Source organism: Zootoca vivipara, chromosome 16 (genome assembly GCF_965207765.1).
Source record: "Zootoca vivipara chromosome 16, rZooViv2.hap1.1, whole genome shotgun sequence".
NCBI classification, from domain to species: Eukaryota; Metazoa; Chordata; class Lepidosauria; order Squamata; family Lacertidae; genus Zootoca; species Zootoca vivipara.
Window position 1 is genome coordinate 28226103 of NC_142599.1, and position 25789 is coordinate 28251891.

The window sequence follows — 25789 nt, forward strand, 5'->3', positions numbered from 1 at the left end:
GGGGAGTTTGCTTTCAGGAAGCCAAAGGGTAGGAATAAATGAGCAGTTCTCCAAATGGAGAGAAGTATTGAATCTGAATCAGAATGGTAGAGTTGGAAGGGACCAGAAAGTGGAGTCCCCCAAGGATTGGTATTGGGACCTGTGCTTTTTTAACTTGTTCATAAACGATCTAAAGCTAGGAGTGAGCAGTCAGGTGGTCAACTTTGCTAATGACACTAACTTGTTCAGAGTTGTTAAAAAGATTTCAGAGCTCCAAAAGGACCACCCACCCCCCACACTGTGAAAAAATGGCAAATGCAATTCAAGGATAAAGTGATGAATTTTGGGTGAAACCCCCCCCTTAAATTCACATCTACTTCCATGGGGTCTGAACTGGCAGTGACAGACCAGGAATGAGAGACCTAGGTGCATAATGAAGGTGTCAACCCAGTGTTCAGCAGCCGTGAAAAAGGCAAATTCTATTCTAAGGGATCCTTAGGAAAGGAATTGAAAATAAAACTCTTGATATCATAATGCCGTTATACGAATCAGTGGTGCAGCCACATTTGGAATGCTGTGCTTAGTTCTGGGTGCCTCACCAGCTGAAAAAGTTTCAGAAAAGGGCAACCAAAATGATCGTGGGGATGGAGCAACTATGTTACGAAGACTGCAGTTACCACCATCCCTGACCACTGGTCCTGCTGGCTAGGGCTGATGGGAGTTGTAGTCCCAAAGCACCTGGAGACCCAAGTTTGGGAAACGCCGATCTAGAGGTTCCCAGAAATGGAAACCAATTTGCCCATGTGGGTGAAAATCTGTCCAGGAATTGAACCTGGGACACTTAGCTTGCAGGCTGCTTTCACTGCAGCAACACTACAGCCCTTTCCATTTGCCATGGGTGCCTGTGCTCTTTCAGCTTTAAAAATAGAAACCTCAAGGGAAGGGGAACCTGCGCTGATGTGCCTTGCAGGGAAAATGAGCATGGCCTACAGCAGGCATCCCCAAACTGCGGCCCTCCAGATGTTGTGGCCTACAACTCCCATGATCAGGGATGATGGGAATTGTAGTCCAAAACATCTGGAGGGCCGCAGTTTGGGGATGCCTGGCCTACAGGCTCAGCTTGGGGTTCCCCTCTGCAAAATCCTGTGTGTTTCCTGAATGTTGCAAGGCTTTCCTGCAGCCACCAAGGGGCAGTGTAAGCCTTTCCCCCAGTGTGTTGTCCAAACACTGTCTCCTTAATCCAGGAGTAGCTAAACTGCTCTCCTCCAGCTTTGCCAGAGGTGGACCATCAACTAAAAAAAGGCATCCCAGATTAATTTGGCAGCACCATCTTTAACAAAAATATGTTTTATTTTTAATATTACTTTTTAATACAGCGCAGAAGGCAGACAGCACAATAAAACACGCCTTCCCCATCATGCTGGCACAGGAAGGAAGACATTTTCTAGGACAGTGAGTGTTGCAAAATGTACATGCATAATCTCGAGGCTTGCCAACACTTTTAGGCCCATGGGCACATTTGGATTTTTCAGGGAGTGCCATGGGTGCCACCTCCAATGGTCCGTTCTCTCCCTGCTTCCTGGATCAGCCCGTTCCTGAGACATAGAAGGAAAGAATACACACTCCTTATATTTCCCAGTCATCTGGGTGAAGGTTAGACACAATAGAATTAATCTGAGCCTTGAAAAGTTCAAAGAGTTGAAAGAGGAAGCAGAAACGAATGTTGCTTTTTCAACTTCCTCCTTCAGCTCTATGTACTTTCCATGGGAGCTTCCCTACCTCTTGACTAAGGGGGTACTGGGAGGGGGAGGGGGCAGAGGCACCCCAAGCACCAGGAGAAGATCTCAAAGTTATCCTTGCGCCCATAGGTGCCACGTTGCAGATCCCTGCGTTATCTGAAGCCCACGAAGCTCGCGTTCCCTTCAAAATCACTGTACATTTATGCAGATTTAATGGATGCCCGGTGGATTAAGTAACTCAAACTTCTTTCATTGGGCCACTGCCTTATTTGTAATCATGGATGACATTAAGATTGCATGCTTTTTCGGTTTTGTCTTGAAAAGGTGAAGCAAGTTCATAGAATCGTTAAATAAAATCGTTAGATGTTTCCTTCACAGAGCTCAAGGTAGCATACACAATTCCCCCCCCCCCCATTTTAATCCTCACAACAACCCTGTGAGGTAGGTTAGACTGAGAGTGAGTACCTGTCCCAAGGTGAACCCGTGCACTGAAATGAATGAGTGGGGATTTGCACCCTGGTCTCTCAGGTCTTAGTCCAGCACCCTAACCACTATACTACACTGTTGTTGGATGCAGCTAAAACGCCCCCTGAAATATAACTCTCCAGGCTCTGCTCAGATGTCCTCAGCAAAGGAGAGCCTGCCATCTTCCTGGGCAGCCTGTTCTGTTCCTCTGCTGCATACCTCTTTCCATTACTGTAAAATTTCTCCTAATCTTTAGTTCAAAACAGCTTCCCTGCAATTTCCACCCATTGCTCCCAGTTCTGCCTTCTGGAGAGGCAAACAACAGTAAGTCTGTTCCATTCTCTGCATGACACGGACTTGCTGAAGACTATTGTTGTCTCCCCTTCTCTTTTCCAGGCTATATACACCCAACAACTTTCACCGTTCTGCAAAGGATTTGTAAAGCACTCGTTTTATTGTCCTTGTTACAACAGAAACAGTGAGCAAGGCAAACAGGAATCATGTGCATAGGGTTGTAGCTAGTGTTAGTGTAGCTTACATCCATTCATTCCATTGGGTCTGGCCTGAGAACTTAGTTGGATACACCTATGGTTTTCCCTCTCTCATAAAGTCTCTGCCAACAAGCCTATAAATTTCAAAATCTGAGGAACGAAGGGACACTGATTCGCTCTGCACCTTCCCTACAGCTTACTCATTTATTCCTTTTGCAAAGAATTTGTGGTGGCCTAGAAGTTGACAGAGGAACACTTTATTTTCTGGAATAAATTTATTCACAGGCAGCCTACTTCTGAATACCAGATTTTGGGGGTCTAGGTGGTTGAAGCCTTCATGTCCTGGTCTAGGATGGAGTATCCCAGTGGTTCTTATGTTCTTAGGAGCAAAATGTCTTCTGAGCTTAAAAGTATATATATATATTTAAGCATCCATTAAGGGGCAGACCACCTCTGTGCCTCTGCAGTGCTGAATTCTGTAAACATACCCAGGCATATCATGGTTATCCTTCCAAAATATAAATACCTAGCCCTAAAACTGGGAAGGATTTCTGTTCCATCCCGCTCTCCGTTTGCCCTTCCTTATTTTATGCACCACGCCGAGGTCTTTGTGCCCCCTGCTCAATGGACTGGCGCCACCTGGGAGTTGCTCCCTTCTCCCTCTAGCGTCGCCGGCCCCCACGGCACTGCAGCAGCATCCGGAAGGTGGTCCGGAACGACCTATTGCAGAGGGCGTAGCACATGGGGTTGATGGTGCTGTTGACATAGCAAAGCCAGTACCCCAGTTTCCAAAGGCCTTTGGGGATGCATCCCTGGCAGAAAGTCGACACCAGCACCATGATGTTGTAGGGGGTCCAGGTGATGATGAAGGCCAAAAGGATGGCGCTGAGCGTCCGGGCTGCTTTCCTCTCCTTCATCAGCGAGAGTGTTTTCCTTTTGGAGACACGATTCTTCCTCCTCTTCCTCCTGAAGGCTTGGCTCTTGGCCGCTGCTGGAGTCTTCTCCATCAGTGGTGGCATTGCTGCTTTCTTGAGCTTGTTCTCCATGACCGGAGGTTGCCTTGGGATCCCGACGAGGACCTTTCCGCCCGCCCAGTTCCTACCAGGCGCTGCCTTGGGATCTCGGCACTGACCTGGACGCGGTGGCTGCAGGACGGTGCTGATCATGGGCAGGTGTATGACTGCTGAGCAGATGGTGTGGACTTCGAAGGGCTGTTCCTCGCCCTCGGATGACGTCAAGGAGTCAGCAGAGGCCTCCTCCACTTCCTCGTCCTCCGTGTTGTTCCAGCTGCCATTGCTGCTTTGGTCTATGAACAGGCCCTTGGCCCTCTGCCCAGCGGGAAAGCAGCATGTCTGCAGAGGAAGGACAGCCACGGCCGAGGAAGCTGCAACAGCGTGGGATGGCTCCGAGCTGCTGCTGCTGCTGCCCCCACTGCCACTGTTTAGGGGTATTCTGGAGGCAGCTTGGGGTTTGTACCCAAACTCTGAGCCCTGTAGTCCAGACAGTTCCTTGGCTCTCTTCTGGATCTCCTGGAAGATCTTCCAGTAGAGAGCCACCATTATGATGACGGGGAGGTAGAAGGCCGCTATGGCCGTTCCGAAGGTGATGATCGGCACAGAGAAAAACTGGATGTAGCAGTCGTCCTCGGGGACCGTCCGCTTGCCGACAAAGTTCTGCCAGAACAAGATGGCGGGTGCCCACAGGATAATGGAGATCAGCCACGCCAAGCCTATCATAACAGCCGCCCTCTTGGGTGTCCGCTTGGCCCTGTAGGTGAGCGGGCGGGTGATGGAGAAGTAGCGGTCAAAGCTGATGACCAACAGGTTCATGACAGACGCGTTGCTGGCAACGTAGTCCAGGGCCAGCCACAAATCGCAGGCCACACTGCCCATCGCCCACCGCCCCATGACAATGTAGGTGGTGTACAAGTTCATGGAGATGACTCCAATGATGAGGTCGGCACCAGCTAAGCTGAGCAAGAAGTAATTGTTGACTGTCTTCAGCTCCCGGTTGACCTTGAAAGAGACCATCACTAGAAGGTTCCCCACCACAGTGACAAAGGAGATGATCCCCGTCGTCAAAATGATCAAGACCACCTCCCAAAGAGAGTGCCCATCTTCTGACGAAGGCTTGGTGGGTTCCAGGGTGTCGTTTGGAGATAGTGGGTTGATTGAGATGTTCATGGTGTCGCTGTGAAGTCCCTCCTGGCCACCATCTAGGAAAGGGTTCCAGGAAGACAACCACATTGGTTTGTGGGACAAGGTCCTTTTTTTCTTCTGATGGCCACCTTAGATTAAAAGGAAGTGGCAGTTGCAGACTGTCCTTCAGCCCAAGGACTTCACCTGGAAGGAGAGGAATGGAGACAGAAGTAAGCAACATGACCAGATAGACCCCCGCTCCAACTCTGAGCCTTCAAAAAAAAGTAAGTCTCTAGTCCCCGTAGAAAAACAGTTGCGAAGCAAAATGTGCAGATATCTGTGAAATGAGACAACCTGCCTGTTCCACTTGTCAGACATTTTAGCCAATGAGTGAAGTCAGAGCTGTGCTTGATGCAATTCCTGTTTGGACACCAGGCGATATAAATCCCTGACTTCCTAAAGAGCTCCTGTTTCAACTTCCCCCTTCAATGCACTTTTCTTGCTTCTGTCTTATTTTCTAAGTGGAAGTTCAACAGGTTAAGCCTTTTCTCATACAATTTTAGGAAAAGCTTCACCGTGATAGCTCGGTCAGTAGAGCATGAGGCTCTTGACCTGGCCCCCCCCCACATTTTTCAGGGGGAAATCACACTGCAAAATTGTGCGAGATCGCAGCATCCAAAATGGCGACTATTCTCTCGTGATTAAAAAAGGATGTCCCGGTTTTTTCGGGACACTTGTGGGGTATGCATTTGTCTCAATTTGCCTGCACAGTGCCTATGTGGAGATTAGGCAATGCCCTGTCTTTACTGAGCATTCGTAAGACCATAAGAGCCTGACTGCTGGATCAGGCCGAAGCCCCATCTTGCTCTGCATCCTGTTCTCTGTTTCCAACCGGATGCCTCTGGGAAGCTTGCAAGGAGGACCTGAGCATAACAGAGAAATCTCCACTTGTGATTCTGAGCAACTGGCACACTGCCTCCAATAACAGAGGTAGTGTATAGCCACTGTGGCTAATAGCCATTCATTCTGTTTGGCTTGTGGGAAGATTGCTTGCACATCTGCTTACACATCTTACCAATCATTCGCTCATCCATCCATTCATCTCCCCATCACATTTCCAACTCCAAAAAAATCTGGTGTGTGTGTGTGTGTGTGTGTGTGTGTGTGTAAAGTAGATTCATTGCATCAAAGCACTTAAATGTATTTTAATTGTACAAACCTTAAATTCCTCCTGCAAAACATTTATTAATTTCTACTTTCATAAAAACATATCAAGGCAGCATTACAATATCTAAGAATAAAACCAGCAAGAAGCATCCACTGTTAAATGCCGATGAGCTAAAAAAATGAGAAAATTAATATTGCAAAGGAAGCCTACGTTGAAAAGGGTGACGTTCCAGACCCTCCAACTGTCCCTATTTTCCAGGAACAGTCCTGAATTTGCAGAAGCTGTCCTGGTTTCTGATTTGATCCTGGAATGTCCCACTTTTCCTTAGGGCATCCCTATTTTCATCAGGTAAATGGGGCTTTGAAGACACTCGATCTTAGGACGGAAGGGAGAAACATTCTAAGAGGAAGGCACGCTTGGCAAATCCACACCGTGATCAACTCCCACCCGGAAACCAATGTCCCCACTGTGAAAGGACGTGCGGATCCAGAATTGGCCTCCACAGTCACTTATGGACTCATTGTTAAAACTGTGTTTATGGAAGACAGTCTTACTTGGCTATGAGTGATCGCAGAAGAAGAAGAAGAGGAAGAGGAAGAGGAAGAGGAAGAAGAAGAAGAAGAAGAAGAAGAAGAAGAAGAAGAAGAAGAAGAAGAAGAAGGGTATGGAGTTATTGGACCCCCGAACCAAGGAGATAAGTACTGTAACTATACAACCTTTAGAGGACATCTGAAGCACACCCACCCACTGTATAGGGAAGTTTTTCAATGTTTTATTATGTGGGTGGGGCATAAATAATAAAATTGTTGTTGTTGTTATCGTTGAATACGATATCCCTATTTTCATCAGAGAAATGTTGGAGGGTGTGCCATTCTCAGAAGGCATCTGAAGGAAGAAAGGGATGGTTTCTGCCAAATCGTCTATGTTATGTACTGAGCTGAATCCTAGAACAATAGGATTCAGAATCAGCGGGAGCTACCCAATCCAACTCCAGGTGGAAGTGAATCCGCAACCTGATTGGCCTGCTGGAGCAGCCAATCAGGCGGCTGGCAGAAGTGAATCTGCTACCTGATTGGCCTGTAGGAGCAGCCAATCAGGCTGCAGGCAGAAGTCAATCCATAATATAATTGGCCCACAGGTGTAGCCCTGAAGTAGCCAATCACGCAAGGCCCATTGTGTAAATAATGTATATAAGCAGATGGTTTGGGGAAAAGAGCCATTCGTCTTCTCTTCTCCTCCTTGATGACTATGAGCTGAATAAAGAGCATGAAATTCACTCTTGACTCTGAGTATATTTCACTGGCGACGAAGGTGGGATCCTGCTGAGCTGACCGCCACCACGCACTGCACCGCAGCACCGCCACCTGCTGCACCGCTGCATCGCACCGTGCATCCAGGCTTCAGCTCCAGGACCCAAGGAACCCAGAATGGCAACCGACAGCAGCTTCTCGCCATTCAAACCAGCATCAGGAGACTGGGAAGGGTACGCCGCCCGTTTCAACTTCCTCCTGCAAGCGAAAGAAGTCACCAACGATGCCATGAAGAGGGCGACATTCTTCAGCGTCTGTGGAGAGGAGACGTTTGAAATCGCCCGGGCTCTCCTTGCACCTAGAGATGTCGCTACCGTCTCTTACAAAACAATAATGGAACGGCTGAAGGAGCACTTCTCACCACAGCCCTCGGTGGTAGCTTGACGAAATGCCTTCTACGCAAAGCGGCAAGCCCCGGGGGAAACCATAACTGGGTTTGTGACCTCCCTCCGCCAAGCCGCCCGGTTATGCAACTTCTCAGAATTGGAGAACATGCTTCGTGACCGCCTCGTCGGTGGCCTGAGGGACGAGATGTTGCAACGACGCCTCTACGCCAAAAAAGACCTCACGTTCCAGATTGCTCTGGAGGAAGCCCTGGCAACCGAAGCCGCCGAGAGGTCAACGCAAGAGGCACGACCGGCCCCGCCATCCCAACCGAGGGTCTACCACGAAGACCTCACCGACGAATCCGAATCTGACAGGGAGGAAGTACACCGAGTACAGCGGCGCACTCAAGCAGCACACACACCACAGCAGCCTCGACGAGAAGGAGGGAACTGTGCAAGCTGCGGGGAGAACCACGAGAGGAGGACCTGTCGTTTCCGCAACGCAGAGTGCAGGCAGTGCAGAAAATTGGGACACATCGCCCGGGTGTGTCGGGCTCGACTCACCCGTCGACAAGCATCAGATGACCGACCCAGGAGCCCCAGGTCACACGGCACCATGCACCAAGGCAACTCGACGGAGATCACGGACTACCAGGTATTCCAGTTGCCCCATCCCAGCACAGAGAAAATTTATATAGAGGTACAGATAGAGGGAGCCCCATGCCGCATGGAGCTGGACACGGGTTCAACTCTATCCATAATCTCAGCCCGAACATTAAGGGAACTGTGCCCTAATGGGGGTCCCAAACTAAGGCCGGCCCCATTCACCCTCCGGGACTTCCAGAAACGTAAGGTCCCTACTATGGGGGTGGGGACCTTCAGGGTGCAATATCGAGGGCAAAAGCAACAATTGGACTTGCTGGTAGTTAAGGGCCCCTACGTTAGCTTACTGGGACTGGCATGGTTTGGACCTCTGGGGCTAGCCGTTACCGGGGTGAACCGCACTAGCTTACAAGTGGACGTGGACGCCATATGCAAAGAGTTTCCAGGGGTTTTCAATGGGGCATTGGGACGATATACAGGACCCCCCATTGCCCTACAGCTGGACCCCGCTGTACGACCCATCAGGCACAAGGCCCGCCGGGTCCCGTTCGCCCTGAAACCCCGCATAGACGAGGAATTGGACCGGCTCGTGGAGCAAGGAGTGCTGGAGCCGGTGCCCAACGCCCCCTGGGAAACTCCAATTGTCACACCCGTCAAGCCTAACGGTTCGGTCCGCATCTGTGCAGACTACAAATGCACCATAAACAAGGCTCTCACGGCCCATGCATACCCAGTGCCAGTGGTCAGCCATGTCCTCGCCACCCTGGCTGGGTCAAAAATCTTTGGCAAACTGGACTTGGCCCAAGCGTATCAACAGTTGCCTGTGGACGAAGCCACAGCAGAGGCTCAGACGATTGTGACGCACAGAGGGGCATTCAGAGTTAAGCGGCTGCAATTTGGCGTTAGCGTGGCACCAGGCATATTCCAGAATCTAATGGACTCTCTCCTTAAAGGGATTCCTGGCGTCACCCCCTTCTTCGATGATGTACTGATCGCCGGGCCCACACCAGAGGAATTTGAGGACCGCCTCCGCTCCGTCCTGCACCGTTTCCAGACGGCGGGCCTCAAGGTGAAGCGGGAAAAGTGTTTACTGGGAGTGCCGCAGGTGGACTTTCTGGGATTTAAGGTGGACGCAGAAGGGGTCCATCCAACCGGTGACAAGGTACGGGCCATTTGTGAGGCCCCAGCGCCCAAGAGCAAGCCCGAACTTCAGTCATTCTTGGGACTATTGAACTTTTACCATGCCTTCCTTCCCCATAAGGCAGCGGTAGCGGAGCCCCTACACAGACTCCTAGATAAAAGGGCCCCTTGGGTGTGGGGCCAGCGACAAAGGGCCGCATTCCAGGCAGTCAAGGACTTGCTCGTCTCGAACTCGGTCTTAGCACACTTTGACGAGAGGCTGCCAGTGGTGCTGGCATGCGACGCCTCTCCCTATGGCATCGGCGCTGTCCTGGGACACCAACTCCCGGATGGAAGAGAGGTGCCGGTGGCATACTTCTCCCAGACGCTTGCTGCAGCCGAACGAAACTACTCACAGATTGACAAGGAGGGTCTGGCAATCGTGAAGGGCGTAAAAAAATTCCATGATTTCTTGTACGGGCGGCCCTTTACCATAGTGACTGACCACAAGCCGTTGCTTGGCCTGTTTGCCCCTGAGAAGCAGACCCCCCAAGTGTTGTCTCCACGTGTCCTCAGGTGGTCAATTTTCCTTGCCGGCTACCAGTATGCACTAATCCACCGCCCTGGGAAGGCGATGGGCCACGCAGACGCCCTCAGCAGGCTACCACTACCAGAAACAGGCCCCGACCCAGCGCCTGCGCAAGAGGTTATGACCCTGGAGCTGCTTCCCGACCGACCCATTCAGGCACAAGAAGTTGCGCACCATTCCACAAAAGATAGGGTCATCTCCCGGGTCCTGGACTGGGTGTGGCGAGGATGGCCCAGCAGCAGCCCCGGGCCAGAATTCGCTGGCTACACAAACCGCAAACATGAACTGTCGGCCCACAAGGGGTGCCTGTTATGGGGAAGCAGGGTCGTTGTTCCCCAGCCCCTCCGCAAAAGGGTCCTCACAGCCCTACACGAGACACACCCAGGGGTAGTGAGGATGAAGGCCCTTGCCAGGAGTTATGTGTGGTGGCCGGGGATTGACAGAGAGATAGAGGCCTGGGTCCAACACTGCCAGACCTGCCAAGAATCCCGCCCGGATCCCCCAAGGGCCCCAGTCCAGCCCTGGGAGTCCGCCCGACATCCATGGTCACGCTTGCACGTGGACTTCGCTGGCCCCTTCCAGGGAAAAACATTCTTCATAGTGGTGGATTCCTACACCAAATGGCTGGAGGTCGCACTGGTACCATCCACTTCTACGGCGGCAGCCATCCGGGTACTACGTAAGCTGTTTGCGACCCACGGGCTCCCTGACACCCTCGTCTCGGACAATGGAACCGCATTCACGTCAGAGGAGTTCCAGACCTTCACAGCGCAGAACGCCATCTGCCACATCCGCTCAGCACCATTCCACCCTGCCACCAATGGCCAAGCGGAGCGCATGGTGCGGACCACCAAGGACAGCCTCCGCCGCATGACACAAGGGGACTGGGAATACCGCCTTGCCGCATTTCTTCTAGCACAGCACAGCACCCCAAGCACAACGACGGGCCGGAGCCCAGCTGAATTACTAATGGGCCGGCGCCTTGCAAATAGACTGGACCGACTTCACCCCGACAGAGCTCAGGATGAGGTAGTGGTGGGGAAAGGCAGGAACCCCCGGACATTTGTGGCCCAGGACCCAGTGTATGCAAAGAATTTTGGGGCAGGCCCAGCATGGGTACCCGCAACAGTCACCAAGGTGACCGGTCCCGTGTCGTACGAGGTACTAACGGAAGGGGGGCAATGTTGGCGCCGCCACTGCGACCAGCTACGGCGACGATTCCCAGGAGGAACCCGGGAGGAGAGTGGGACAGAGGGCTCCCAAGGGGACAGCAGGGCAGTGAGGCCTGTAGAGCGAGAGGGGTGGGCAGGGGAAGCAGAAGCAGTAGGCACAGAGGGGCGCCCCGAGGCTGGAAGGACACCGGAACCAGAGCTACAACCTAGTGGTTCAGTGGCGCCAGACCAGACAGCCCTGGCACAGCCAGCAGCCTCGGAACACGAGCCAGAACCAGAACCCCTGACCAAGGAACACCCCAGGCCACAACGCACACGGAGGCGGCCAGCAGACCTTGGGGACTGCGAATGCAACTTCCCGGGCAGGACTGGAACTTAGAGGGGAGGGGTGTTATGTACTGAGCTGAATCCTAGAACAATAGGATTCAGAATCAGCGGGAGCTACCCAATCCAACTCCAGGTGGAAGTGAATCCGCAACCTGATTGGCCTGCTGGAGCAGCCAATCAGGCGGCTGGCAGAAGTGAATCTGCTACCTGATTGGCCTGTAGGAGCAGCCAATCAGGCTGCAGGCAGAAGTCAATCCATAATATAATTGGCCCACAGGTGTAGCCCTGAAGTAGCCAATCACGCAAGGCCCATTGTGTAAATAATGTATATAAGCAGATGGTTTGGGGAAAAGAGCCATTCGTCTTCTCTTCTCCTCCTTGATGACTATGAGCTGAATAAAGAGCATGAAATTCACTCTTGACTCTGAGTATATTTCAGTCTACTAGCAGTGAGTTCCACAGGACAAGGCTTACCACCTTAAGGCTCTGGACCCTTGCAAAGGTGAGCCAAACCTCAGTGGTGTGGGGAAACCTCTGGAAATGCCCCAGCAGAGGATCTCAAGGCTTGCAGTGGAGCATAAGGAACCAGGAAGGATTTTTAAGGTCTTTCGAGCCCCAGTTGCTTAGGGCTTTGTGAATTAACCCAAGTACCTTGACCCAGTGGCAAATGGCGACAGTCTGCAGGTGATCCAAGAAAATAAATCTAGCATACCTGAAGGCCTGCCATATGGGGGAAACAACTGCCTTGGTCTACAACGTCCTCACTTCGCCTCCTGTCCCTCCCTGGGCAGGTTGGAAGGTCTCCTTTGGTCTTTCTTCTTCTTCTTCTTCTTCTTCTTCTTCTTCTTCTTCTTCTTCTTCTTCTTCTTCTTCTTCTTCTTCTTCTTCTTCTTCTTCTTCTTCTTCTTCTTCTTCTTCTTCTTCTTCTTCTTCTTCTTCTTCTCCTCCTCCTCCTCCTCCTCCTCCTCCTCCTCCTCCTTTCTCCTTTCTCCTTTCTCCTTTCTCCTTTCTCCTTTTTCTCCCTCCTGCCCACCAAGGGGCAGCTCAGGGTGAGGGGTTTCTCAAGCAGAAAGAGCCGGCTGTTGTTCCTTTCAAAACTGCTCCTTGTGGGGCTTCCCCCACTTCTTCTCTGTCTTCCCCTTGTGTCAATATTCCATAGTCACGAGTTCAAACAGAACCTCCTGGCACCACAGAGGCACCTTGGGAGAGAAGGAAGCTGAGCCCTGGTTAAAAATAGGGAGGCTTGTGGCTCAGTGGCAGGACCTGCTGGGTATGCAGGAGGTTCCAAGTTCAAGTTAAAAAAGAAGAAGAAGAGAAGAAGAGTTTGGATTTGATATCCCGCTTTATCACTACCCAAAGGAGTCTCAAAGCGGCTAACATTCTCCTTTCCCTTCCTCCCCCACAACAAACACTCTGTGAGGTGAGTGGGGCTGAGATATTTCAGAGAAGTGTGACTAGCCCAAGGTCACCCAGCAGCTGCATGTGGAGGAGTGGAGACACGAACCTGGTCCCCCAGATTACAAGTCTATCGCTCTTAACCACTACACCAGGCTGGCTCTCTCGGGTAAGTGATAGAACAGACCCATCTCCCATTGAGATCTTGGTGGAGCTGCTGCCATGCAATAGAACAGGAACGGGAAACCCTCAAGAATGGGGGGTAGCCCTCCAACCCTCTCCATCTGGTCCTAAGGATTCTCCCCAGGCTGCAGTCTCACTGGTCTTGCTTTGAACCCCCAGTGTCTGTGCTTGGCTGGAATGTGCCCTTAAAGTCTGATAATGCTTCTCGCTTGCATGGATGGAAGATGGAGAGAGGGGTGCAAGTGTGTGGAAACTAGCTCACTGCACAGAGGTAAAATCCAGATGTACTGCTTCACCCAGTTTTGCTTTAACACTTTGCACCCACTCTGCTGTGGTCCTAATCTGAATTACCCCAAGCATGCAGTGGAAAGTATTATTATTACCACTACTATTCCATCTTTCCTCCAAGGAGCTCAAGGTCGAGTACATGTTATCCTCACAACAACCCTGTGAGGAAGGTTAGGCGGAGAGAGGCAGTGACTGGCCCACAGTCACCCAGCCAGCAGGGTTACATGCCACCCCAATATCCAAGCGGTGTGAAATCCCAGGGGCTTTCTCAGAGTTTGTCCCCTCCTCTCCAGGGTTTTCCCCATGCAATTGGAGACGGCGCCTGTGTGGAGCCTATTCCTCCTCTGCTCTTCATGCCTTTCCTGGTTCTGGGAGACCAGCAGGGATGGGAGTTTGTCGCAGCAGGAGGGAGAGACACCCGTGACTCATTCCTGCTATTTGACCTCCCTCCTTGCTCTCACCTGGTTCAGTTTCTTTTTTTTCTTTTTTTCTTTTAACATAATTTTTATTAATTTTACAAATTACAAAAAATGGTATATACATTAACCCTTTTTCCACCATCTTCCCACCCCCCTCCATGGGTCCTCCCCTGCCACAGAAGCATCCCACGCAGGTGAGCATTCAGAGGTGGTCCATTTTATGGTTGGGTTTCTGTCCTCCCCTCCCTCCCCTGCCCCCAAAGCCCCCCCCCCTGCCACCAGAGGGCTCCATCACCTGGTTCAGTTTCTGCCTCCGATTCTGGACTTCTCTCTGCCACAGACTCTCCCTGCTCCCTAATCCCTGTTTCTTCTTCAGCTTCAGTCCCTCGCTCTCCTCTCTCTGACCTCTCCTTGCTGTCCCACCACCACTCCCCAGGCCCTCAGCCTTCTTCCCTCGGGGGTTCCCCAGCTGGTTCCCCTCCCACCATTCCTCTGCACCCAAGCAGTCCTTGAGACATTCACATTATTGCAATTTCGCCTAAAAAAAATGCACCATTCTATGTTATCTTCACCAATGCACACGTTTCTGTGCCCATTTCTCTCCACTACATGCATTTTTTTGGTACACATTTTTTGCTTGCAGAACTGCATCACAAAATTTGAAGCAGTGCTGTCTTCGAAGGATTGCTGCCCTTGGAACATGCCTTGTTTTGGGAAGGGCAAAGCAGGGAGGCTTCCTTTTATTAAACATGAACCAATCTGAATTCCACCCCCCCCCCTGCCCCCAATTCTCTAGACCCAGGTGCCAGGCTTACGGCACCAGCCTGCTCCATCCTCGTATTTTCGGACGGCAATTTCTCTTGCCTGCTCCAAACGGTTTCTAAACCTCTACCAAGGCAGAGAGGAGAGGGGCTTGCCAAGTGAGGAGGCCAGGTGCGTGTGTCTTGCGGATCGGGCCAAGAGAGGAGCGTGGCCGAGAACGCTGCCTCTCTTAGGCATCCGTCTGTTGGCGGAAAATATTTACATTAGCTTTTGATGAATGGAGCTCTGGATGTCATCATGGAGGTGCTGATGGGGGAAAGAGCTGCTCTTGCCACCCTCCTCCTTGGTCTGTACATCTTTGGGCGACGAGGCTCAAGAGTACTAAGCCATCTGAAATATCCTGTGCCTATGTAGGCGCTCCAAACCAGAGTAGGCCTGCCTTCTATTTGTCAACAAGAGGCAATCTCTCGGGTGCCAGAATTGGGCGACGGAGGAATTTGACCCAGGGAGAGGGGGTAAAACACCAGCATGTTCTCCTGCCCAAACATTAGTTCTCTGGGACATTAGAAGGACAAAATGGACCCCGACAAACAGAATCGAAGCTCCAGGAAATTTGGGAATTGTAGACACAAGCAGTGGAAACCTGCCTTAAGCTGCTACTGCTGTTGCAATTGGGAAAAGGAAACAGAAAGGCTGGAGAAGGAAAGACAGTTGAAAGGAGAATCAGGGGGCCTTTCCTGTGACTTGTCCAGGGGCATAGCGTGGGTTGCCGGTGCCCAGGGCGGGGCAAGTGTTGTGCCCTTGTAGTGAAATTGGGCAGCAGCTAGTCCCCTTGCTGGTCATTGTCTAATTAAGGGAGTCTCTCCTTGCAAACTGGCCCCAGCCTGGGAGTAGAGATAATGTAGAGAAACACAGATCCAGGAATATTTTTGTCCCCATCTTCTGGAGTTCTACATGATGGGCTCATCCACCCTTGCCTTTGTCCCGCATTTTTTAGGCATGGGTACGAGACGTTTTTCTTTTGCCCCATGGCTCGCCCTGCGGGAAAGCAAATGTTTTGCTTGCTTGCTTGCTTGTTTTTAATTTAGTTTTTATTAAAGACTTTTTTGTGATACAAAACAAACAAATAAGCAAGGAAAAGTACATGTAGCGTCTCCACTTTCAGTTCATAGAATCTTTTTCACAGTTCATTTACATTCGGTGTGAGACACTGGACTCAGCTATACAGCTGCAAATAAAATGTTTTAAGTGTGTTGTAAAGTGCATTATACAAATGTGACACTAGATGGAGATGGTGAGCTATGGCAAATTCAATATATAGTTCAAAACGTTTTTTAAAAAAACATTTTCACAATGTTTTTTATATCTGTCTAGATTCTGCCACTATTGTCATAGACTTTTGGGGGGGCAGAGGGGGGGAGAGGGAGGGAGGGAGAGGGAGGGGTTGTGGGGGTATTGTTGACATTTTCATTCTATTGCATAGTGTTTGTGCAGGGTTTTTTTGTCTACCACGCAGAGTGGTTGGGGAAACCCAGTCAGGTGGGCGGGGTACAAATAATAAAGTTTATTATTATTATTATTATTATTATTATTATTATTATTATTATTATTACTGCTGAATAGGAACGACGCCAATCTGTAGCAAACCTGATTGACTTTTGTTCCGATTTAGTGGTAAATAGAATAAGGTAAAGGTAAAGGGACCCCTGACCATTAGGTCCAGTTGTGACCGACTCTGGGGTTGCGCGCTCATCTTGCATTATTGGGCGAGGGAGACGGCGTATAGCTTCCAGGTCATGTGGCCAGCATGACAAAGCCGCTTCTGGCAAACCAGAGCAGCACATGGAAACGCCGTTTACCTTCCCACTGCAGCGGTTCCTATTTATCTACTTGCATTTTGACGTGCTTTCGAACTGCTAGGTTGGCAGGAGCTGGGACCAAGCAACGGGAGCTCACCCCGTCCCAGGGATTCGAACCGCCGACCTTCTGATCAGCAAGCCCTAGGCTCAGTGGTTTAACCCACAGCGCCACCTGGGTCCCTGGTAAATAGAATAGAATAGAATAATTTATTATTGGCCAAGTACATTTTCCAACATACTTGGAATTTGTTTCGGCTACATTGCAATGTAAACATACACACACTGTTCCACTCACAATACAAATAAGCAAAGAAACCCACCCGTAATTGACCTCCCCTTCAGCTACACATCTACAAATTTAACAATTTAATGGCACATGGGAAAAAACTGTTCCTGTGCCTGGCCGATTTTGTATATGAAGACCTATAGCGACGTGCAGATGGGAGTAAATCTAGCAGATGATGACCGGGATGTAAAGGATCTGCTGCAATTCTCTCTGCTCTCTTCTTAACTCTGGTAGCATAGATTGTCTCTATTGTAGGCAAGCTAGCACCAATGGGCTTTCCTGGGGAAAGCAGTGGGACAAAAGGGAAAAAAACCTCTCGGACCCATGCCTAGGAATCATGGAAGCATGGATGAGCCTTGCGGCTAAAGAACCACCGGCGTAGCTAGCTGCATGGGTGCCCAGTGTAGCGCACGCATCCTGCAGCCGGGGGTGGGGCTCGCTGCGTGGAGCCTCTCCGCAGCCTCCCCCTCAGCTGTAGGGCAGATGAGGGAGAGGTGATGGGCAGACGCAAGCTCCACACTGCTGTTTCAGGTAGCGCCAAGTCTGCAGGCACCCAAGCCACTATGTCACTCCCAGGAGAGATGCGTGGCTTGGGCATGCCGCAGGCCCTGCGGTAAGTGCCCCCCCCCGTGGTGTGGCACCCAGTGCCAGCCACGTTTCGTTGTGTTTCTTGACTGAACTAAAAAGTTCTGTGAGCCCATTTTTATATAAAAAAAACCCCTCATATTTTTGTCATTTTGTCACCCCCCCCATCAGTGATGACACTTGGGGCGGCCTGCACCCGCCGCACCCCCTTCCTCCGCCACTGTAAAGAACAAGAAGCTGAGAGGGAGTGCTACCCCCTGGATTGGATGTAAATTCAAAAGCGGGCAGGTGGGTAGCTGGGTGGGGGCTGGCTAAGGGTAGAGGGAGGTTTGTTGGGCAGCGAGCGCCCCCTTTGCCCTAATAGAACAGCCTCAACTGATGTGTGACTCACAATATCGGCGTGCATTTGTGGGAACGTTTCACGTCTCCCTTTCTGGAACCCTCTGGAATCTGCCAAAGCGTGTTCTTACTCACACAGTGTTTATGGAATAAAATCACAGAGTGACACCTCCGCGCTGCCTGCCTTCCTCTCTTTCTCTGCCGCTGCTGTTAAGTCAGCGTGCTGTTCTATTTTGGGGATTATTGGTGCATGGAAAGGGCGGTACATTGCCTGGATGCTCGTGGGAGAGCGGGGAATGTGGCACCCGATTGGCTGTGGCCAGAGGTGGTGGCATTCCACAGCTCCACGGGCAGGGCGCTAATCATTACTTTAAGCGTCACGAAGGTTCGTAATGTACATCAAAGCTGTGTGATATATTGCTCCAGAACAGTTCCAAGAGTTGCTATTTTCAGGTGCGATTCAGTCACAAATTCCAGTTAGTGCAGGTTGTACGATGATTCAAGTTGGTTTGGAGGTCTCGCGCAACAAACCAGAATACCCTCCAACATTTTTCCGGTGAAAATCGGGACGCACTAAGGAAAACATTCCGGAATCAAATCAGAAACCAGGATGGCTTCTGTAAATTCGGGACTGTTTCTGGAAAATAGGGAGGGTCTGAGCTACCTCCCATTGGGCATTTTGTGATAAGGGAAGTGCACACCCTCCAACATTTCTCTGATGAAAATAGGGATGCCCTAAGGAAAAATGAGACATTCCAGGATCATATCAGAAATCGGGACAGCTTCTGTAAATGCAGGACTGTCCCTGGAAAATAGGGACATTTGGAGGGTCTGGAATGGCACTCTTTTCAACTTAGGCCTCCTTTGCAATATGATTTTTCTTTTTTTAGCCCATTGGCATTTAACAATGCTTTTATGGATGCTTCTCGCTGGTTTTATTCTCAGATATTGTAATGCTGCCTTGATATGTTTTTACAAAAGTAAAATTTAAGAAATGTTTTTGCAGGAGGAATTTAAGGTTTGTACAATTAAAGTATACAGTGGTCCCTCGACTTACGAATTACTCGGCAGCCGATGTTTTCGACTTAAGAATGGGACAAATGGCCTCACGCTTACGAATTTTTCTACATCCGAACGGAAACCATTGGCGCTTTTTAATGCGGTTTCCTCGACTTATGAATTTTTCAGAATATTTTTTTCCCTATGGGAATCCACTTTTCGACTTACGAAATTTTCGACCTACGAATGTGCATTCGGAACGGATTAAGTTCGTAAGTCGAGGGACCACTGTATTAAAGTACATCCAAGCATCAGGAATACACACGGGAAAGCGTAGGATAAATGATGGCTTGATGCAACCTCACCTGACCTCTCTGCAAAAATGGACAGTAAATAGCCGATGACGTCTAACCACCCCCACAGGCATTGCCTGCAAACAAATTAGGAGGAATGCTCAATAAACAGGTCACCTGACGTGACCTACGTCTGAGCAGGAGCAGAGACGCTTTGCCGTAAAAGAGGAAGCTTTGTCCGTCTTTATTTTTGCAGGTGGATGACATAAATTGCTCCCTCCAGCACCAATTAACAAAAACCTTCATGTTGAGACACAGTGTGATGTCGTGGTTAGAGGGTTGGACTATGACCTGGAAGACTCAGATTCAAACACCTGCTCTGCCATGAAGCTCACTGGGTCGGTCACCTGTCTCTCAGCTTAACCTTAGTTGTGGGGATAAATGGGGAGGGGGAAGAATAATGTCTGCCATATTGAGCTCCTTGGGGGAAGGGTGGGATGCAAATAAACCCTTAAAAAGGTAAAGGACCTCTGGCAGTTAAGTCCAGTTGCAGATGACTCTGGGGTTGCGGCACCCATCTCGTGTACAGGCCAAAGGAGCTGGCGTTTGTCTGCAAACAGTTTTTCCGGGTCATGTGGCCAGCATGACTAAGCCGCTTCTGGCACAACGGAACACCGAAACCAGAGCAGTGCACAGAAACGCTGTTTACCTTCCCGACGGAGTGGTACCTATTTATCTACTTGCACTTTGAGGTGCTTTCAAACTGCTAGGTTGACAGGAGTTGTCAACGGGAGCTCACCCCGTCGTGGGATTTGAACCGGCGACCTTCTGATGGGCAAGCCCAAGAGGCCAGTGGCGGAGCTTCATGCTCTGGCACCGGGGGGCGGAGAGCAGGTGGGGATGGGGCTGGCGTGCGTCCCGGGGGTGTGGCGTGCCACCCGCAGGGGCGTGGCACCCAATGTGGGCGGGGGGGCAGCTGCGATTGCACCCCACCGGGATAGTGCTGCCAGGGGTGGTGCGCTCCCCCCGCACTCCTCTTCCTCCACCAGTGCAAGAGGCTCAGTGGTTTAGACCACAGCGCCACCCGCATCCCTTAGCGTGACCTTAACTCCCATTCTGTTCTTGCAGTAGATGAATGAACTTGAATGGTTTGTTTGAGTTTTGTAATTTTGACTATAGTATTAATAAACATGATCTGTTCTGTGCACATTGATGTTCAAAGGTTGTTGCTGTCTCAGCCTAACCTACCTTGCAAGGTCGTTGTGAGGGTAGGATGTGAAGGGGGAGGACCATGTCTGCCACCTTGGAGGAAAGGTGGACACTGAGGTCCAGCGCCAAGGGTCTTCTGGCGGTTCCCTCGCTACGAGAAGCCAAGTTACAGGGAACCAGGCAGAGGGCCTTCTCGGTAGTGGCACCCGCCCTGTGGAATGCCCTCCCACCAGAGGTCAAAGAGAACAACAATTACCAGACCTTTAGAAGGCATCTCAAGGCAGCCCTGTTTAGGGAAGCTTTTAATGTTTGATTTCTGTATTTTAATGTTTTGTTGGAAGCCGCCCAGAGTGGCTGGGGGAACCCGGCCAGATGGGCGGGGTATAAATAATAAATTATTATTATTATATTATCAGTGTAAGTACAAATGTAAAGTACTACACTTGGGCAAAAAAATGAAAGGCACAAATACAGGATGGGAGACACCTGGCTTGAGAGGAGTACATGTGAAAAGGAACTAGGAGTCTTGTTAGACCACAAACTTGACACGAGTCAACAGTGTGATGCAGCATCTAAAAATGCCAATGCAATTCTGGGCTGCATCAATAGGAGTATATCGTCTAGATCAAGGGAAGTAATAGTACCACTGTATTCTGCTCTGGTCAGACCTCACCTGGAGTACTGTGTCCAGTGCTGGGCACCACAGTTCAAGAAGGATACTGACAAACTGGAACGTGTCCAGAGGAGGGCAACGAAAATGGTCAAAGGCCTGGAAACGATGCCTTATGAGGAACGCCTTAGGGAGCTGGGTATGTTTAGCCTGGAGAAGAGAAGGTTAAGGGGTGATATGATAGCCATGTTCAAATATATAAAAGGATGTCATATAGAGGAGGGAGAAAGGTTGTTTTCTGCTGCTCCAGAGAAGCGGACACGGAGCAATGGATTCAAACTACAAGAAAGAAGATTCCACCTAAACATTAGGAAGAACTTCTTGACAGTAAGAGATGTTTGGCAGTGGAATTTGCTGCCAAGGAGTGTGGTGGAGTCTCCTTCTTTGGAGGTCTTTAAGCAGAGGCTTGACAGCCATCTGTCAGGAATGCTTTGATGGTGTTTCCTGCTTGGCAGGGGGTTGGACTGGATGGTCCTTGTGGTCTCTTCCAACTCTATGATGATTCTATGAATCTATGAATCTATGATTCTATGTCTGCCACCTTGGGGGAAAGGTGGGCGTATCATTATAAGTACAAATGTCCAGTTTCATAGCCTGCATCTGACCTTCCAAAAGCACCAGCCTGGCAGCAGTTAGAAACAAGTGGCGGTGCAGATAGATCTAGGATCTGATGCATTACATAATGATGTCTTTTATATCTGCAGACGCATCCATTCTCAATTGATGCCCAGAGTCGGGGACCGTCTGCCTGCTTACCCTTATTTAATTTCTCTCCTTCTAAAAGCCTTAATTTGAAACAGAAGGCAGTTGTTTACAACCTTGCCGGGGGTCCAGCAAGGCCCCTGAAGGGAATCTAACATAGGGACATAAGGAGAGCCTGGCTGCTTCTGCTGGACCACGCCAAAGGCCCCTCTAGTTCAGCATCCTTTCCTCCCAGTGGCTAAGCAGATGCTCTGACGGGAAGCTGGGAAGCAGAGCCAATGATCAAGGGGAGGGGAGGGTTGCCATGTTTCTAGAAGTAAAATTCAGGACACAAAAGTTGTTAAGCTTTTTTGGGGTGTGTGTGTGTGTGTGTGAAAAATCGCACTAAAATGCTGATGGAATTTCATGAAGACTTAAAAACCAAAAATCCCAAACTGATGTAAAAAAATGTGGAGAGGTGAAATTAAGGCTGGAAAATTGAGAAACAGGAAAATCAAAAGGGATGGATTCGCCCATCCCTTCCGTGGGGTGGGGTGTCTTGACTTTTCCCACTTTTTTTGCTGTGGGAAAGAGAAACCAGATCTTCCAAAAGCTATGTGAAGAGAATAAAATGTAGCACACGTGCATTGTAAAGCTTGCAGGAAACTTTTGAGGCTGCCTTCGCTGGCAGGTGGTTAATGTTACTGTTGGGGGTGGGGGTGGTGGCAGACTGGGGAAGTGAGCCCCCACTCAGCTCTCTCCAGAGAAGTGGAACATTTGTGTCATATCTTCCCCATATAAGCTCTCCCCGTCTGCTTAAGCCACGTGCTTGCAATTCCACAGAACTTGCGAGTGCTTCTAAACACTGAAGTGTTTAGAACTTTTCATTCGAGCGCGCAGGATTGAGCCCCTGAACCTCTTTCCAGTGCCACGGCTTGGCCCAGAAAGTCATTCGATTTGATTGATTATCTGTACGCTGCTCCCCCAACAATGACACCGAGGTCGACACGGCTCTGGGTAATTACAAAGCACTGAAAATTGGCAAGCAACCTTTCTATCAGAGTAACCGTACTGAGCACAATAGCACAGAATTAAAGCGGTTCAGTTAACATGGAATGTCTCTTGGGGTGGTATATGGGGACGAATTGTTATATGCATTTTCAGAAAACGAAAACTCAATGCTCCCTCGCAAGCAGCAGCACATCGTTACAGAAAGTAATGGTGACAGTGCCTCTGAGCATATAGACACCATGCTTTGGGGAGAGGGGTGGGTCCCATGCTTCTCTGTTCTGAGAATCCTTTACATTATAATGACATTTGCACCCCACTTTTCCTTCTTGGACCGCAAGGGGGCGTACATGGTTCTCTTCCCCTCTCCCAATTTTATCCTCACAACAACCCTGAGCGGTAGGCTTAGGCTGAGAGATACTGGTGGGACCAAGGTCCCCAGTGGTCTTCCAGGTCTCAGGCCAGGGATGCCGAGTTGCGCCCAACATTGGAGGGGCCCATTGCGCATGCATGACGTCACACGTACAATGTCCCCCTATCCTACTTGAGCAGGGGGCAATGGTTCCCCTTAACCTGGAAAAGGTGAGGTACACATAAAACAGTCCTCTTGGTACTAATTCTGGGTTCTCTGTTCAAATGAGAACAGCACTGCTTTCTCATTCCAAGCAAAACCAATTTGCTTGGAAGTAAATCCTTCTGAAATGAATTGGAAATGCTTCTGAGTTAGCACAGTTAGCAAACAGGCTTTCTCTTGCCCGAGGTTCCTCATTGTAGCCCATAACTGTTTCTCTTCTGCCATCTGACCTACGTTCAGGATGCAAACCATCCCCTTACAACCTCCAAGGGCACAGGTTGGGCACGAAGCATTTCTGTGTGTCTGTTGGGGAAACTCTTTCTGTTGTTAAACGGCAAGCAAAATTCTTTTCCACAATTTTTCATTTGATGGGTGAATCTCTGTTTTGGTTTCCCTCTGTTTCTCGTTTTCCCAGTCTGATGTTCAGCACTCCACATTTCCACAGCGGTTTGTGAATGTTGTTTTTAAAGGCCTTGTGAAAATTCAATTTAGCATGAATTTCTCCTGCTATGCAAAATTTTTTTTGCTCTGCAATTTTGCCCATCATACACATTTTTCACAAAGCAATTTCCTCTAATATAGTGCAATTTTTTTTGCATGCTAATTTTTGGCTTTATATGCATAGGCAGACATTTTACCCCAGTGCCTCTATTTTGGCACATGTCACTCAGCCCGAGAACTACATTGCCATATTCTGAGAACAGTCAAGGTTTGCTGGGTTTGGGTTCGTGAAAGTGTGAATGAGGTAGGCTTGCCTTCAAAGGCAAACGGAATCAATTTTGTATTTCATTCCTAGGTGAAATGTGTTTATGTCTAATGAGCATCTAGTCTACATTAAATCGAAAGCTATGTTCCAGAGAGGCAGCTGTGCTAGCCTATTCAGGCAAACAAACACAGAAAGAGCCTTGTGGCACGATAAAACTAGACTCTTTATTGCGGCTGAAAGATTTATGCCACAGAATAACTGTGGATGTTTAGGTCTACAATCCACTGACCATCAATGATTTGACTCAGACAGATAATATCAAAAAAGCTTAAGGGGTAATGAGGCTGTTTTTTAGGCCTGAGAGTCACTGTCCTGGGTCAGTTCACCAGGATTTGTCCCCTTCCGTTGAACAAAAGCATTTTCCAGGCAGTCAACAGTTTTGGCAGGATTCAGCCACATGCCAGCAAATTCAGGTTGCACAATTCAGGCTGATTTGGAGCATTTGCACAATAGACCCCCCCAAGCCCCCCCCAGACTTCTTTTTATAAGGAAAACGATAGGCAATGCACAATAAATTGTGGGATAGCCGTTGCTTTGATGCTACACCATCTAACATGCCCACAGACAAATCAGAACAAGTGCTAGACAAATTGCCATGGTTGTCTTAGCCTCCCCGCAAACTTTGTGCAAACAAGGCAGGACGAATGCTCATGAAAACAGATTGCCTGGAAATGGCTTCAGTTGTGCCTTAAATCGTGCCGATCTCTAAAGGCTACAAGGCAGTTGACATGGATGCCTCACTTACCTTCTTGAGCCCTGGCTCAGATTCTCGGATCATAGCCCATCCAGGTGAGATGCTTGCTGGCCTCTCTGGTTCCTTTGAGACCCGCTGAAGCACTTGCCTGGTCTCTAGCCGAGGGCTTTCGCTCTTTCTGGGAAGTCTGGTAGTGGGAGCAAACAGCAGACTGGAAGAAGGAAAAAAACACCCACCCAGCACTCCAATAAACCATCCTCCTCTCCTTCGCTCCCTCTGCTGGATACGAGACCAAGAGTGAGACTCCTGGCTTTGTGGGAGGATTTTAGAAGGTTGTTATGGAATTGACAGATACGAAATGGATTGGTAGCATAGGAAGTTGCCTTCGACTGAGTCAGACCACTGGCCCATCTAGCTCCATATCGTCTGCACTGACTGGCAGCAGGTCTCGTCCGGGTTTCAGGCAGAGAATCTGACCCTAACCCTATCTGGAGATGTTGGGGGTTGAACCTGGGACATTCTTCCCAGCTTTTAAAAGAAATCCTTAGTTTAAAAAGGGAAATCACAAATATACCTCTGCTTTGGTAAGTGGAAGCAGAAATGCTGATTTTTGTTTAGAAGGCTGGATGTGAGAAGGAGTGTAGACATGGGCTTAGTGTATTTTAATTTATTTACTTGATTTGGGGGGGGGGCAGCTGCCCCCCCTGGCTACACCCAGGGTTGTAGCTTTGCGGCTGAGCATCAGCCGGAACTGACACAGATGCTAACTTGAAGAACTAGACCTTGAAGAAATTGTGCTTGAGCTTGCTTTTCATAGAATCATAGAATTGTAGAGTCGGAAGGGACTCTGACAATCATCTAGTCCAACCCCAAGCAATGCACGAATATGCAGCTGTCCCATACTGGGATCGAACCTGCAACCCTGGAGCCATGAGCACCACGCTCCAACCAGCCCATTCCTTTCCCCTCAAGTGCCATGTTTATTTTTAGTTGTGAACAGTCTTAATGCTATCCCCCCCACCCCACCCTCCAACCCTCTCTGAGAGCCTTTGGCTAAAGGGGCTATTGATTTAAATAAATTTAATAAATATGGTTAGGCCTTAGTAGGAATCATTACAGTCAAACCTCGGTTGTCGAACGCAATCCGTTCCAGAATACCTTTTGACTTCCGAAACGTTCGACAACCGAGGCACGGCTTCCGATTGGTTGCAAGAGCTTCTTGGACTCAAGCGGAAGCCGTGTTGGATGTTCAGCTTCCGAAAAACATTCAAAATCCAGAGCATTTACTTCTGGGTTTTCAGCCGAAACATAGGATAATGGAGGCATTTGGGAACCGAGATTTAACTGTATCAG

General features: G+C 49.6%; 1 protein-coding gene across 1 annotated transcript; it reads right to left on the reverse strand.

Annotated features, from left to right (window-relative positions):
• Window positions 1–1310: 1310 nt before the first annotated feature.
• Window positions 1311–24723, reverse strand: CHRM1 (cholinergic receptor muscarinic 1). Its single transcript, XM_035098555.3, has 2 exons — window positions 24488–24723; window positions 1311–5016 (listed from the first exon to the last, which is right to left on the reverse strand). Exon 2 carries the CDS (start codon window positions 4918–4920, stop codon window positions 3337–3339), a length of 1584 nt encoding a protein of 527 aa, XP_034954446.2. The 5' UTR covers window positions 4921–5016; window positions 24488–24723; the 3' UTR covers window positions 1311–3336.
• Between the last annotated feature and the right edge of the window lie 1066 nt (window positions 24724–25789).

Coding starts and splice junctions, on each gene's coding strand:
- CHRM1 (XM_035098555.3), bottom strand. CDS start 4,920: ATGTGGTTGTCTTCCTGGAACCCTTTCCTAGATGGTGGCCAGGAGGGA.